The sequence below is a fragment of the Bactrocera tryoni genome, chromosome 2 (assembly GCF_016617805.1).
Source record: "Bactrocera tryoni isolate S06 chromosome 2, CSIRO_BtryS06_freeze2, whole genome shotgun sequence".
NCBI classification, from domain to species: domain Eukaryota; kingdom Metazoa; phylum Arthropoda; class Insecta; order Diptera; family Tephritidae; genus Bactrocera; species Bactrocera tryoni.
In genome coordinates this window covers 17,353,606-17,369,914 of record NC_052500.1, presented here as the reverse complement: position 1 = coordinate 17,369,914, position 16,309 = coordinate 17,353,606, and the positions used below count along the sequence as shown (strand labels likewise).

General features: G+C 31.1%; 2 protein-coding genes across 3 annotated transcripts; one reads left to right on the top strand and one right to left on the bottom strand.

Moving 5' to 3' along the window:
• Positions 1 to 7,663: 7,663 nt before the first annotated feature.
• LOC120769094 (uncharacterized protein DDB_G0285291) lies at positions 7,664 to 10,470 on the top strand. Of its 2 annotated transcripts, XM_040095952.1 has the most exons (4): positions 7,664 to 7,773; positions 8,106 to 8,197; positions 8,701 to 8,799; positions 8,923 to 10,470. In XM_040095952.1, the coding sequence occupies exons 1-4, from the start codon at positions 7,756 to 7,758 to the stop codon at positions 9,797 to 9,799; spliced, it is 1,086 nt and encodes a 361-aa protein (XP_039951886.1). In that variant the 5' UTR covers positions 7,664 to 7,755; the 3' UTR covers positions 9,800 to 10,470. The 2 variants fall into 2 exon arrangements, with proteins under 2 accessions (XP_039951886.1, XP_039951887.1); XM_040095953.1 differs by lacking the exon at positions 8,701 to 8,799.
• A 2,896-nt stretch (positions 10,471 to 13,366) lies between these two features.
• Positions 13,367 to 14,308, bottom strand: LOC120767261. Its single transcript, XM_040093129.1, has 2 exons — positions 13,551 to 14,308; positions 13,367 to 13,475 (listed from the first exon to the last, which is right to left on the bottom strand). The coding sequence occupies exons 1-2, from the start codon at positions 14,306 to 14,308 to the stop codon at positions 13,367 to 13,369; spliced, it is 867 nt and encodes a 288-aa protein (XP_039949063.1).
• Between the last annotated feature and the right edge of the window lie 2,001 nt (positions 14,309 to 16,309).

Genomic DNA, 16,309 nt, shown 5'->3' with positions numbered 1-16,309 from the left:
GAACTTAAATTTATGGCAAAACAGTAGAAATACTTTGAAAATTAAAAGAAAATGTGAAAAATGTGTAAAAAAAATTTTTGGCTAAACATTAAAATTAAAAACAAAATTAAATTTAAACATGAGTTTTAAGACAAAATATGCTGGTAGATTAACAACTTTGTTGTAAGCATGAAATGTAAATGCAAAAATAAAAATAAAAAATGCTAATGCATAACAGCGTAAGATGAGAATGTCAAGCGAAGCAGCATGCAAAGCAGAGATGAGAAAACGCAGCAAAAATGTGTTTTTAGTTAGGTTTTTGTAAATATTCCACGCAAAATTTGTAAGCAGTACCCCGTTTTACCCCTAAGCCACTGTACACATAGACACACACACACATATGAGCATACTACAAATTACAAAAATTACAAAATTAAAATAAAAAATTAATTAATAAAAACAAATGTGTTTGGCAACACAAGAACGCTATGTTACCAATGTAAAATGTAAAAATTGTACTAAAACTTAAATTTTAATTTTAAATTTAAATTCACAAAACAAAAAAAAAATATTAAAAAAAAAAATAAAAAAAACTTAATAAACCAACTAATGCATGTGTATAACGAGTTGAGATGAAATGGAAACTTTGGAAATAAAGTGAAAAATGTAAACAAAAACACTGTAGTTTGGCGATACGAAATTCAATAGACGAACAGCTGATGAAAACGATGATATTGCTATATAAATTGACTTATAGCGGAAAGAAAGAATTATGTTTTTGTTGTTTTGCCATTTGTGGCAGCATAATGGCCAAGAGCGAGCTTTCTTAGAACAAAAAGAAAACATTTTTTTTTGTAACTACTGGCGGCATAATGATCAAGAGCGAGTTGGCATAGTGTATGAACTGCGGCAATGCTTTGTTTGTGAGTTTGTGAACTTAAATTCTTTTTTAGGAATTAAAACATTTTGACGGTTTGGTAAAAACATTTCAAAACCATAACCGTTGTTGCCAACACATGTGAACTCGCTCTCATTGCATAAATAGAAGCCGAGTTGAAGAGAGTGAAATGCGCATGCTAACTGTAAAAAAAATATGAAATTTGTTTTTTTAATTTCAGATTTCTATTTCAATAAAATTATAATTTCGATAATTTTAGAAGAAAATATAATTTTTTCTTTCATCCATATTGCCGAACATAAACCAAAAATGTAACGGTGTTATTTTTTTGCAATTAATATCCTTTAATAAATTTTGAAAAATGATTTCGATATTTAAAAATAAGAAAAAACGTTAACTTCGGCTGGCTTGAAGCTATTATACCCTACACAAATACCAAAGATCCCTTACAAGAACTTGATTGCGATCGCTCAGTTTGTATGGCAGATACTTGCTATAAGTGATCCGAGCTGGGCAATTTATTTGGATATTGCTTTATTTCATTAGACAATATCCCAGTCAAATTTGGTGAAGATATCTTCACAAATGCAAAAGTTTTCCATGCAAGCACTTAACTCCGATTGCTCAGTTTGTATGGTAGCTACATGCCATAGTAAACCGATATCGGCGATTTTGACAAATGAGCAGCTTTTTGAAGGGAAAAGCATGTGTGCAAATTTTCTGATCGATATCTCAAAAACTGAGGGACGAGTTTGCGTATATACAGACAGACGGACATGGCTAAATCGACTCAGTTCGTCTCGTTGATAACAAAGAATATCATTCACATATTACATTATTTCTTACAAAGTTTTGCTCATACATACATATATCTTTATTATGGACCGCCTAAAAGTATGCAGTGACATAATAATCGTCACGTGATGTGATCAAACTTCAAAATAGGGGTGACAACAATTCTTTATACAGAAATTATAACGGAATAAGAAAATACAGTCCGCGCCAGGTTTTTTTAAATCTTTTTCTAAAATTTTTAAGAATTTAATTTTTGAATCAATAATTTGTATTAGAATCCACTAATTTTCAAAATTTTAAAAATTAATTTAAAAAAACTCAAACAAAAATAAAAAAATGGAGCGCCACAAAGTATACTAAAATATTTTTGTTTTTACTTTTAAGGGTTCTCTATGCTTTATAAGGTATTCTTAGGCACATTAGTTTCAAATTTTAAAAAATAATTAAAAAACTCATTGCAAATATAGTAAAACCTCATTTTTTATTTTTTTAAGATTCTTAAAATTCCATATAGCTCTTTTAGACACATTAAGTATAAAAAGTACTCGAAAATATCATTTTTAATTTTTTATTACTTCTTACTAAAATTTAAAAAAAAAAAAATCAATTCAAAAACACAAAACAATAATTATAAAATCAAGGATTTCCGCATTTCCTGTCTTCAACTTTTAAATAATAATATATCATTAATAAAAACGACTAAAATTCAGTTTCGCGCACTTTAACAGTACATTTTAGAATTTAACTGTCAAATGTATATAAAAACACTATTCGAAAAAAAATTTAAAATAAAAATTTCGAAATCGAAACTTTTCATAAACAGTTCAGAACAGCAATGAGTGAAATACGCCAAATATTGTAATTGTGCTTAAAAACGTACAATATTGAGTGTTTTGAAAATTATTCAGTAAAAAATAAAAATAAAACTCCATATTTAAGTAATCAGTGTGTGTAAGTCAAGTGGTAAATATTAGTAAATAGTTTCCGAAATCAAGAAGAAGAAACAGAAACAAAGTAAGCATTATTATAATTAAAATAGTACAAAATAAGCTAATGAACAACGGTATTTGACTTTTTCGAAAACCTTTTTGTAGCATTTTTTGTATGTATTATTCAGACAGCGAAAGGTGAAGGACGGGGGGTGAAATTTTTAGTTTAGCGCTAAAGTCACACGGTAAAAAATTACGAGATGGAAAATAGATAGATCAGAAAGAAGGACCGCTAGAAAAAAAAACAAAAGAAATTAATAAAATTGAGGAAGAGAAAAACTATTAAACACAAAAACTTTTTGGAATATGATGAGTACAAAATTTCAGGTAATATTTGCTGATAGCAAAGAAAAAACGAAAAAAAGAAAAAAACAAAAATTAATTGAATAAAAAGCGGAGTGGCGAATTAAGTAAATTAAAAATATAAGTAAAATTTTGCGTAAGCGTATATAAAACAAAATTGTACAAATTTTTTCGGCTTAAAATAAAATAATGGAAATTTTTTTAAAGAAATTACAAAACAGTGTGGCATTAGTGTGACATTTTGAGTAAATTAATGTTAGAAAACCAAAAAACAGAAAAATTTAAAAAAAGTGAGGTTAAGTATAACGAAGTTGTGTAGAATTATTTCATTTCGGTTTAGTTTTTGTAGACTAGTTTTTCCAATGTTTATTTTCATTACTTTTCGATATTTTTTTGCAATTTTAGTAATATAACAACAACAAAGTTGCACTTGAGTTACACATGTCTGAAAGACAATTCTTAAATTGACGTTAAACGATTGTTCTGAACTGCAGCGAAGAAAACCAAAAGATAAAATAAAGAAAGAATTGCAAATAACGGGGTAGTACAGTGTAATAGAAGAAAAAAAAAGCACATTAATAAAAATTAATTTTTAAACAAAAAATGTAAGATACAGTATTTTTTATATAAAAGCAAATAACGAAATACACTATGTAAAAGAAAAGGAACTCAATAAACAAAAAAATAAGAGAAAGTTTGAGCTACAGCAATAATAATGCAAATAACGGAATAGCACAGTGTAAAAGAAAACGAACTCAATAAACAAAAAAAATTTACAGAGAAATTTAAGATACAAAAATAATTTATTAAACATTACAAAAAAAAATAAGATACAAAAATAATTTTTTGGATACAAAAAAAAATTAAGATTAAAAATATTGTTTTAGAAATTTTTTTTATTTGTAGAGTTATCTTTCTCTTTGAGATACAACAATAATTTTTTGTAATTTTTTTGTTCATAGATTTTCCTTTCTTTTACACTGTATCTTACATTTGTTTTGGTTAAAAATTGATATTGTGTTTATTGAGTTTTTTTCCATTAACATTTAAGGTACAACCATAAATTTTTTGTAAAAAATAAATAGCGCACTGTACATACAGACATATGTACATACATACATACATACGTACACAGTAGCAGTCTAATGGAATAATTTTACGTAATAAAACATAAACTCCACAAACTCAGGGCATTTAAGGAGACTCACAACAATACATTGCATTTACAGTGTAAAAAAATAATAATAAGTGAAGCACAAAAAACAATATAAAATTATAAAAACGCATTTGCTGCAAAAAAAATATATAGAAATTAATATTTGTATGTTTGTAGCTAAATTATAACACCTTGAATTTTTTTACGAAAATATATGTATATTTTTTTAATTTTTTTTATCCAAAATAAAAATTTATTTTATCTAAAATACTAAAAAAAAATATTTTTTTCTTGAGTTTTGTTTTTGTTTTTAAATTGTGTTTAAAAAAATATTTTTTTTCATCAGTTTTTTTTAGTTTTTAAATTGTGTTTAAAAAAATATTTTTTTTCATACTTTTGTTTTTAATTTAAAAAAAAAATTTTAGTAAAATTACACCTATAATTTACAATAACACTAAATTTTTTCATATTCTTCATTAATATTAAAATTAATTACTTTTTTTTACTCAAATTTAACACTCAATTGAAATCGGATTTTTTCAATAAAAAAAATACTATGTATGTATATGAAAAACACGCTTTTGTATACGATATGAAAAATACTCATACAAATATTGATTATATCGAAAAAAAACTGTAGCGAGATAAGTCAAAATACAATTTTTGAAAAATCGAAACAAAAACTGTAAAATTTGAAATTTTTACCGTGTAAAGTTTGACAAAATTTTTTCTAAAAATGCCCAGAAATAAGAAAAAATAAAACCCGTGTAACAACAACAATAACAAAAACGAGCATATTATAATAACAGTCAAGCATACGAATGCAAAACTCTCAGGAATTAAATGAGTAATTAGACATAAAAAACAGTTTTGGAAAACTTACTTGTAAAAATATCTTATAAAAAAATACAGCTCAAAAACATTTATTGGATTCGCGTGCAATACTACTCAAAATAATGAGTACTACGAGCAGTGGTGTGCGGGGCATTGGCCACGGTAAAAGTAAATGGAATAAATTTTGCGCCTAAAAGTATGCAGCATATAATACGATGTATAATTTTCAAAAAAGGGCATGAATTTTGCTTCACCAGTTACCAAAATAGAACAAAATACGTAATAGACTATAAAATGAATGGTGAAAAATACATTTGAATTAAAAATGCGAGGCAAATGAGAGGAACGGAAGAAAAAAAGGTTAAAGTGGAAGAAAAAGAAAACGAGTTAAAGAAATAAGAAGGAAACAAAATATCTTGCAAAAAGGTAGGGGAAACAGCCAGCGAGCTAGCATGTAAACGAAACGAGATATAATCACGAATATTTGGTATTATGTAAAAATAGATATGGGATAAAAAATATGAAGGAAGCTTAAAGAAGAAGATCAAAAGATGGGTATTAAAAAACTAAGAAACGTACAGTTGCTTGCGGAATGAATCCGAAACTTCAAAATAATAAACTAAAAGTGAAAGAGACGAACAGCAGTCAACATAAGGAAATAAAGAAACTGCCTGTTTTCGATTTGGCATTACGAAATGTGTCTGTAAATGTAGTCAATGTAATGAAAATAAATAAAATTAATTTTTTTCTAAAAATATTAGTAATTTTTGGTTAAAAATTCATTTCTAACCTAACTTTTAAACTACAAAATACACACAAACATAAAAACATATTTAATAGACACCTAACAACACACACACACAAGCAAAACAAATAATAGTCAAATGGAAAAACGGAAAGAGAAATATTAAAACTGTGATTGCACTATCTAAAGAAAAAAGTGAAAACATATGAAAATACGTTAAATAAATTATGAATTATATTACGTAATTAAAAATTTATTTACAATAAATTACATTATGCTTAATAAAAATATTGAAACACAAAGCAAGGAAGGAAGAAAATATGTAAATAAAGGAAAAATGGAAAAAATTAAAACAGCAAAATAAACGCTGGTATAAACGGCTTAAGAAGAAGAAAGCATTATAATTTGAAAATTAAAAAAAAAAATTAAAATATTGTGCAATATTTCACGTTTTTGTATTTAAAAAATATGATTATGACATTATTTAATTGAAAATAATAAAAAAAGAGTGTATACAATAACTGAGTATTGAAATATGTAGAAATTTTGCTATTTACGCAGAAAAATATTTACTGAAAAGTGTAAAGAGCGAAGCACGAAAAATAACCATTTAACTGCAAAAATATTTTCGGCTTTTGACAAAAAAATAATTTTATGAAATTATTTTTTGTAGCACTCATTTATTTGAACATTAAAGTCTGAAGTAATGTATAAAAAATTTATGAAAAAAAGAAAGGAAATAAGTATAAGTCTCAACTAATTTTTGTGGCTCGATCATAAGTACTTAAATTTACATTTATATTTACATTTTACAAATACGTACAGACATACATACGTAAGTATTCTTTAAAGGTAAAGGCATTTCATATTTCAAAATATGTAGTAAGTGCAGAGATACAAGCGAAAATATTAAAAACAGTCCATACATAAAATTCAAAGCTCTAAAGTATTTAGTTTTAATTCAAACTTTTAAACAGAAATAATTTTAGATTTACTTTAAAAACTTTAAAAAGAGAAATGTATACAAAACAATTAAAAAAATTGGTGTTTTAGTTGTTATTTTATAATTTAGAAATTCTGAGCAGCAGCGATTTAATTATTGCTTCGAAAAAAATACAAAAAATACGAAAAAACAAGTGTACGGAAATATATACTAAGTTATTAAAAAATGTCACACACATACACACAACACATTCGTATTATACATAAAAAGGTATTTATGAAATTATAATATACATACATACATACTTACAACCAAGCGAGGTGGCATTGAACAGTATGAAGATTAATGTATGATTAATGTAAAGGTAATGGAAAATAAATGAAAGTACTCACTTACTAGCAGTAATGGATGCAGAATTCAATAAAATTGTTGCTAAAAAATAAAAATATAAAAATGTTTTTCTATTTTACTTTTTGGAAAATTCTAGCTTATCCAACTTTTTTCAAGGTTTTTATGTACAAACAATATAAACTATTTTTAAAACCAGCGTTGGGCATCTCTATCTCCCTCTCTCTATCAAGTCAATACCCCATGAGCTCTAAGAAGATAATTCGGATTGGTATCCTATTAAACACACTCAACTCATTTTCAAAAAAACCCTAGAAACCCCTCAAAGTAATATGCACAACACTTTACAAATATGGCAACCATAAGTATCAACAAATCAGAGCTCGACTTGGCAGCACTGCATATACAGCTTATTGGCAAAAACTATTTGACATTTTATTAATTAAATAAAAAGTACTTAATAAAATGTAATAAACAAAATAAACAAAATTTGTATAAATATTTTTTGTTTACTAACAGAAAGTTTAAGACATATAATCGCATTAACTTAAAATTGTTGGAAATTATTTATTAAAGTACTGTTGCCCACAGCAACCCAACAGATGTCGCCCGATGCCAATTAGCTGAATAGCTTACGTGACTCCCTCGCAATTTGACGTTTGGTTTTTGCCAAATTTTGACAGCAGCAATTGCTTCATAAAAAAATTTTAAGCGAACGTTTTTGTTTTCACAAATAATACATAGAAATTAAGTTAAGGATACAACATGAATTCGGCGACGAAAGTGAGTAAAATAAAAAATTGTGCGGTTCTTTCCAGCGTTGTAGGTCGGCTTGAAAAAACAAATTTGTGGCGACTATTAATATAATGCCAATAATTAGGCGGCATAGCTTCCTTTGGTTGATTTTCGGCGCGCGTATTTTGCTCAAGAGTTAATAGATTCATTCGTGCCGAGGTGTGCAGAGATGTTTTCGTGGACGGACAGTATTTATTTCGGTTTTTGTTTTGAAGTGTGCTTCTAAACAATTGACCCTCGACGCCGCACCTCAACGCTGGGGACCCGTTAGTGGGTCGGTTATATCGTTTGGAGTATTAAAACTTGTAAATTACTTGCAGGTTGGCGAAATATTTACAGCCGCTGGCCAAGCTTTTAGTCGTTTGGGAGATTTAACAATGCAATTGCATCCAAATGCCGAATCGCCATCAGGGTAAGTATGTTGTTAAATAGGAAAAAATTATGTTTTGTATTTACTTGTAAAATTTCGTAGTAGTTTTATATAATTGTGGAAAGGAAAAAAATATTTAAGTGATGTGAATATATGTAAGCCACTTTAATATGCTCTATAGAAATTTTAATGCCAACTCTAGCTGAATAAATATGTATGTATGTACATAAGAAGAATATTCAATAAAATATTGAACAAAAATTTCGACTAGTTCACTGTGCCTTTTATTACAATTACGAAATTTGTTTTTCATTTTAAATAGTTCTTTGAAAATATCCGAAAGAATTAGTATAAATAAATTTACTTTATCAGAACTAATTTCCTGTCACCAATTATCGTCCAAGTAAAATTTCTATTCAAATAATTGTTTAAAAAAGTTAATTATGCTAATCTTCGCTTTGTTCTCTCGCTATATTCCATGTCCATCTTTAATTATCAACAAAAATATTCGCGCTCTTTTAATATAATTTCTACACCTCATGCAGCAAGTGGACCGAAGAGGAGATAAATATGCTACATTCATCCATACTACGTTTTTCGGATGATTTGAATAAAATAAGCTCAAGCATTAAAAATAGGACAGTGTAAGTTTTACAATACAAAATTTAAGTCATTTTGCAAAAACTTGTATCTTAGTAAGGATGTAGCGAGAGGGCATCAATAATCAGACTAAAAAATATCTAAAATGTGTCTTTATTCTTTAATAGTTCTCAAATACGACAAGCACTTAAGAAGAAGGCTTTCGAAGATGCCGGTATACCAGCCAAACAGGTGCCTGTGCAGCAAGTACAACATGTCATACAGACCGTGCAACAATTGCCAACACAACAAACGCATGTTGTAAAACAGCAAACAATACAATTGAATACAATACAGCAACAACACCAAAATGTGAATGTAATAACGCAACAACAACAGCAGCACCATCAACCACAACAAACCCAGTCTGGCACACCACAAACAGTGCATATACAACATGTTCAACGTATATTGCCGGTGCAGACAACACAGGTGGCACAGCAGCAACATCATCCTCAACCAACATTAACTGCGCCACAATCGCTACAGACATCACCCAAACAAATTATCATACAACAAACCAGCGCAGCAACACAAATCATACAACAACCACAGACTACCACAGTGACGTTGCAGCAATTCCAACAATTGCAACAGCAACAAAAAGCATTGTTGGCCGTATCAACAGGATCAACAATGGCTACTGTGACGGAGAATGTGGTTTTACAACCTGCTACGTCGACGCAAATGGCGCAGGTGGTGCAGTCCGTGCAGCAACAGTCAGCGCAGCAGCAAACAACGTCGCAACAAGCTTTAGCGGTGGCTAGTAGTGCTGCTGCCATAACTGCTGTGGCGCCTACGACAGTTATGGTGCCAGCTACAGGTGTTGTAAGTGGTGTGGCTGTAACGACTACCGCACCGCAAACTACAAGTTCTATAGCTTTGAAATCTGGTCCTGATGTGATGATGACACTGAATCGTATCAACACTCAGGAACACGAAGAAGAATGTCTACCCGCTGATGTGGTCAAATTGGATTTTGCCAATGAAGAGGTAACCGGATGAAATCTAGAGAATGCGGTGGCGAGTGATGTTGGTGTAGGTGGTGGTAGCGGCAATGGCGATAGCGTGGAATGCGTGACGGTCGAAGATGATGATTATTATTTTTTTAATTCAAAGAATTAAATAATTTACGTATAAATTGAGTATATTAATAGAAAAAGAAACTGTTTTATTGATTTATATTTTAATAGAAATTTAATTTATTGTAGTTCGTTATGCAGAATTCAATTGTTTGACCAAACATGAATTAAATTTAGTTTCATGTGCAACAGAGAATTATGCATAACTCAATATACAGTTGTATTTAAAAATAATTCTTTATAAAATTAACATCATCTATATTTAAGTTTAATGCAATCATTAGTAAGGCTTATACAAATTAGTGCCAAGTTTAGAAAAACTTTTCTAAAGATTGTAAATTGCACACCTACACTTTAAATATCTTTTTTTTGGTATCTCTTCGGCAGGCATTGTAATCACCCATGAGTATTGTTCATTTTTTCTATTATTTAATGGCGAAGGCTGGTGTGCGTTTGATATGTACAAATTGAACAAAGCTTAAAAAATCGTAACAAACATTTCTAGATCTATGTAAAAACTTTAATAAGAATAAAGTCTTAAAAATTGGCATTGTTGAAGGTACTACATTTTAAGCTATTTTACTTAAAATAAAAGTCATAATTTTGTATAAAATAAACATAAAATCTTTAAACTGATTATGTTTGAATAAATGGAAGATAATTTTTAATTAATATAAAATTGCAAGTAGCAATTTATATACAAATACAAAGGGTAATGTTTAACTACGCGTGCTCCTACAATATGCATTTTATAAGCTTATATTGTTTAAACTTACCAATTAAATATCAGTAATTCTCTATTGAGCCAGAATGATGTTATTTAATTGTATTATCTGTGGTTTTATTTATTTTATTTGCAATTGCACTTAATAATTTCTTGGTTGTATTTTTTCCATCAACTAATTGTATCACATTTCACTTCACTACTTTACACATAATTATTCAAAATTGTTAATTTGCTTAACAAACAATGAGAAACACTTTTATTGTACTTGTAATAATTTTGTGCTAGTTATTAAAGATAATAACATTTTTTCGGACTGCGGTTCAACTTCGTTGTCACATTGCAAATGGCGTTTCGTGAAATTTTTACTTGCTTTAATATAAGTGTATATAAAATATTTATAATTAATGTGTTTCATATAACGACTTATAGCTTAAAAATACGCGTTAAATGTGCACAATAGTAAAATATTTTTACAATTTTTATTAAATATTCAATTTCACACTTATCTTTCACAGTCGCAGCTTGCCCGTTACACTTCGCGATTACTACCGAACGACGTTGAATGACGCTTAAATAAGAATATTCGTTTTGAATATATTTATATGCTTTTTAATTGTTACGATACCATTTTGTATGTATTACACACTGCTAATTATATTTTAATTATTTTGTATTCTACTACTTATTGTGCGATTGCATTATTTTGTTGCATATGCTAGTTATTAAAGATTATAACATTTTTTTCGGACTGCAGCTCAACTTCGTTGTCACATTGCAAATGGCGGTTCGCGAAATTTTTGCTTATTTGCTTTCACTTATGTGCTTATATCAAATTTATAGTTTATATGATTCATATAACGACATATAGCTTAAAAATATGCGTTATAGGTACGCAATAGTAAAATATTTTCACAATTTTTATTAAATATTCAATTTCACACTTATCTTTCGCAGTCGCAGCTTGCCCGTTACACTTCGCGATTGCAACCGAACAACGTTGAATGGCGTTTAAATAAGCATATTCGTTTTGAATGTAATAATATAAGTCATGTTATTATTACGATGTCAATTTGGACATATATTTATTACACTTTGCTAATTATATTTTAGAGATTTAAATTTGTTTTTAAATTAAAAACAAGTATTTACCCACATAATAGGACAAAATTTAAGCAATTATAGGCACCAATGTACTTTGCCTTGAATTTATGCATGTCAAAACTTGCTCACTTACATATCACGATTACTACCGCACGATAACGAAAAGCGCTCAAAGTGTATTAATATCAAATTTTATTAATCAAATACACAGTTTTTGTATTTCATTACTCATTGCGCGATTGCACTATTTTGTTGCATCTGAAATTTAGCCTAAAAGTTAATTTTATTAAACACAAACTTTGCTCTGTTACTTCGCGTTGGTTAACGGCAACTGAACTCGTCGGCGAAAAAGGAACGGATACTGTCGAGAAAGCGTAAAAGCAAAAGAGGAAATAAGGTTGCGGTCTGTGATAAGAATTTGACGGCAGGCAATGAAAAAACTATTAATTGCGATTTTACGTTTTCATGTATTCCAATTTGTGTATGGTATTAATTTGTTAATTACTTTAACAAAAGTATATTGCATTTTATCGTATTTTTTGTATATATTTCGTATTGAATTTGTATAAAATATCACAAAGTAAATAAATTGAAATTGACGAAACAAATTTTAAAAATACAGACACCCTGTTTTGAAGTGATGGCGATGAAAATTGTGGCTAGTTTCTTATACACGCCGCAAGAACTACCGAATACGGGAAAATGATTGTTGTAAAGATAACACTTCATGCAAATTAGTGCTAACTCTAGTCTTTTAATAAGTACAATATCTGAATATTATGAACTCTGGCTTTGCAATTAATTTTTGAAAGTATTAACACACAAATTCACTATTTTATTTCGCGGCGATGAACGACCCGTCAGCTCGTCGAGGAAACAAAACGGAAACTGACGAGAATGCAAAACAACGAGAAGGAAGTAGGGTTGCACGCGCGAATATAAATATTTTGAAATTAAAGGCATTTTATATATTTAAAATTTAATATTTATAATAACACTGACAAATTGCTTGAATAGTATGAAGAAAAAGGATTAATTATATAAAAAATTTAATTGAAATAATTGACTATTAAAACATAATTTTATTTTTAATTTAATTAAAGTTTGATTCAAAGGAATGCCAATTTAATTCTAATGCAACACTGTTCCGTTTTCTTTTACTTATGTCGTTATCCGTTTTAATAACGAGTATATGCAGCATTTATTGAAAAGGGATTGTAAATATTGAATTGGCTTTTTAATTTTAACAAAATGTAAAGTTCTCATTTTGTCTTAAGCATTAATTATTTATTTTTTTAAGCGAGACTAGAAAGCTGGAAAATTGGTAGCTTCTTACACATTAAAAAGATGAGCTGATGGTGTGTACAGGGGTGAAAACCGCAATTTTTAAGAAATGTTATAGATCATACTATATACTTTTGTCCCCAACAAGCTGTTCATTTATCGGATCAAATCAAGTTCCTTGTAAAGGCTATTACAGCTTCCGTGCAGCCGAGTTAGCGTTTTGTTTTAAAGTGACAAGTGGTATTTTTAAGCTTTTAAGACAAATTTCAAACAATTTCTTTGGTGTTTTAGCTGCTTGTATTTTTTCGAATGAAAACTTATATTTAACATTGGATTATATAAACATTTGATTATATAAATAAAATATATATGTAACAATTAATGATATTCATAGTAGTAACGATATGGATCTGAATATTGACTAACACCGCCAGATGCCGTCGGTTGATTAGGTTTGTTCACCGGACGTATCAAGTACGTGCTGCGTCTGTTTTCATATTAGAAAATGAATATTAAAATAAATAGTATATAAAAAAACAATTTTATGTTTTCCAGCACTCACCGATTATGATCGCCTGCGTGTACCTGAAAACTGGACTCTTCTTGATGATCGTGTGAGAATAGTTTCTTTAACGCAATAATACCGGCAATTGTCAGCGCCACTTTGCTAATGACCAAAGCTTTTGTAGCGATCGCCGCCAAAGCCTTCAGACCAATGGGCCCGGCAATACCCATGGCTGTGAGTAATGCCGCAATTACATATTTCACATGACCGCCATCCTTATCCTTCTTCTTCTTATGGCCACCACCATTATCCCCACGTCCTTGACTCATATCCATTTTTAAAGCATGCGTACGCGTCAACTTATCAATTTTGGCCAGCAGTGCACGATCGATCGAACTCAATGAGCTGAGCGCTCGTCCGTCGGTTAGCGAGCTGATAATACTTTCTTTCTCGGTGCTATTCTGCTTCTCCAAAACAAGACCGTCCACAATTTTGATGGAGTCCTGCTCGAGTGCACGCGAAAGCGCATTCAGTGCCTTTTGTTTGAGACAACCGATGAAATCATTCTTCTCCTGACAATCTTCATAAACGCGTCGCGCTATCATAAATTCCGGTCCGAACCAACTGTTGGTGGTAGCGGCACGACCTTGACGTTTCGCAAATTGTGTGTGTTTGGCTTGCGTCTGTTGTGGCTGATTGTGATTACGGCGCTGTTGCGTCTGTTGGCGATGGTGGTGTCGTGCTGTTGCTGTGTCGAGTATTAAACTGATCGCGATCGCTATGAGTAGCCACTCGATTGTGTTGCTGAGCCGCATGTTGCCTTTATAATACTTTCAAGGAGCGGGGTGTAGTTTTGCCACGAGTATCCTTTCGTCCACCTGCTAATCCGTTTCACTAATCCACCTTGTTGGTGAAAAATCTAGCTCTGCTGCTGCGATTTAGCTCAGCTCCGCTCAATTTCAGCACAACGTCAAATTCTAAATGCAACTGCCGTTAACTTTCTGCACGCTGCTAGCTTTTATAAATTGCGTTTTGACGTCTCGACGCCTCCCAGCAGCATTCGAAGCACTCGCTCGTAAAGAGTTGGCGTGCCATCATGCCATTTGGTAGTGTTCGAAATCTACGCCAACATTGCAAGTGAACATGTTTTAAGATCGCCCTCATCACACTATTCATTGGCGCTTTTAATTGCGTTAAGTAAACAGCTATTTCACCACGAAGTTCTTCAGTTTCAGTAGCTGTTGGCTGCTCGGATGTTTTAATTTCATGTGTTGGTGCGAGTGCTTTTTCAAATTCACTGACATGTTTCTGTTATTCAACGGTGCAAACAAACACATTTTGTTTTCTTCAATGCTATTCAATAAAAAATAATCGCGTAAAAGTTTGTAAAATAATCTACGCAAATAAATAGAAATTAAAAGATCCACGGCTAATCATTTTTTCTTTGCTTTCTTCGGTGATTTGTGCGGTCTTCATACTTCAGTTGCTTGCACTTTTTCTCCGTCGCGTCGAAACTCATAAATTAAATACACTGCCGCACAGCTGAGTAACTTTAAAGAATATTCCTGATAACGAGTTGCAGAAATTTCATTTAAGATACTGGTAATAACTAACTTACTACCAGCAAACACATAACCCTAGTCAAAGAATGACAAAAGCGGATTTTTATGGAGTAATATAAGGTCAATCTAGAAGAACCCGTACAACAATTACCAGAAATCACTTGATCTAAGACAGAGGTCAAGGAGAGAAAGGAAGGTTTTTGAAGGTTTAATGGTACTCGACCTTCTTCTTCTTTACTAGCGTAGACACCGCTACGCGGTTATAGCTGAGTTAACAACAGCACGCCAGTCGTTTCTTCTTTACGCAAGGTGGCGAAAATTGGAAATTCCAAACAAAGCCAGATCTTCCTCCACCTGGTATTTCCAACGGAGTGGAGGTCTTCCTCTTCCTCGGCTTTCCTCGGCGGATACTGCGTCGAATACTTTCACAGCTGGAGTGTTGTCGTCCATACGTACGACATAACCTAGCCAGCGTAGCCGCTGGCTTTTAATTCGATGAACTTTGTCAATGTAGTCGTAGATCTCATCCAGTTCATCGTTCCGTCGAATGCGGTATTCGCCATGGCCAACGCGCAAAGGACCATAAATCTTCCGCAGTACTTTTCTCTCAAAAACTTGTAGCGTCGACTCATCAGATGTTGTCATCGTCCATGCCTCTGCACCATATAGCAGGACGGGAATAACAAGTGACTTATAGAGTTTGGTCTTTGTTCGTTGAAAGAGGACTTTACTTCTCAATCGCCTACTCAGCCCGAAGTAGCACCTGTTGGCAAGAGTTATACTGCGTTGGATTTCGAGGCTGACATTGTTACTGGTGTAGATGCAGGTTCCAAGAAAGACCTAATTTCCTACTTCAAAGTTATGACTGTCAACAGTGACGTGAGAGCCAAGTTGCGAGTGCGACGACTGATTGTTTGATCACAGGAGATTCGACCCATATGCTTCGCTTCCTTATCCAGTCTAACTCGACCTACTTTGACCAAAAATTACAAGACTGCGTACAAAAAACGGCAGCAACTAGTTTTTTCCGAACTAAAAAAGTTCAATCTAGAAGAATTCGATAAACTTTTGGAGGAAAACACAGAACTTGGTCGAAAGAAATACAAAAAATATTTTTTTCTGAATTCTTCGAGGAATGGTTTAAGTATGATTCGGAGCGGTGTTAGGAGGTGTCAAAGCGTAAAAAATCCGACTTTTTGCGTCGATATGTAACAATGGATGAAACATTTCACCCCGAAGACTAGTCGACAGTCA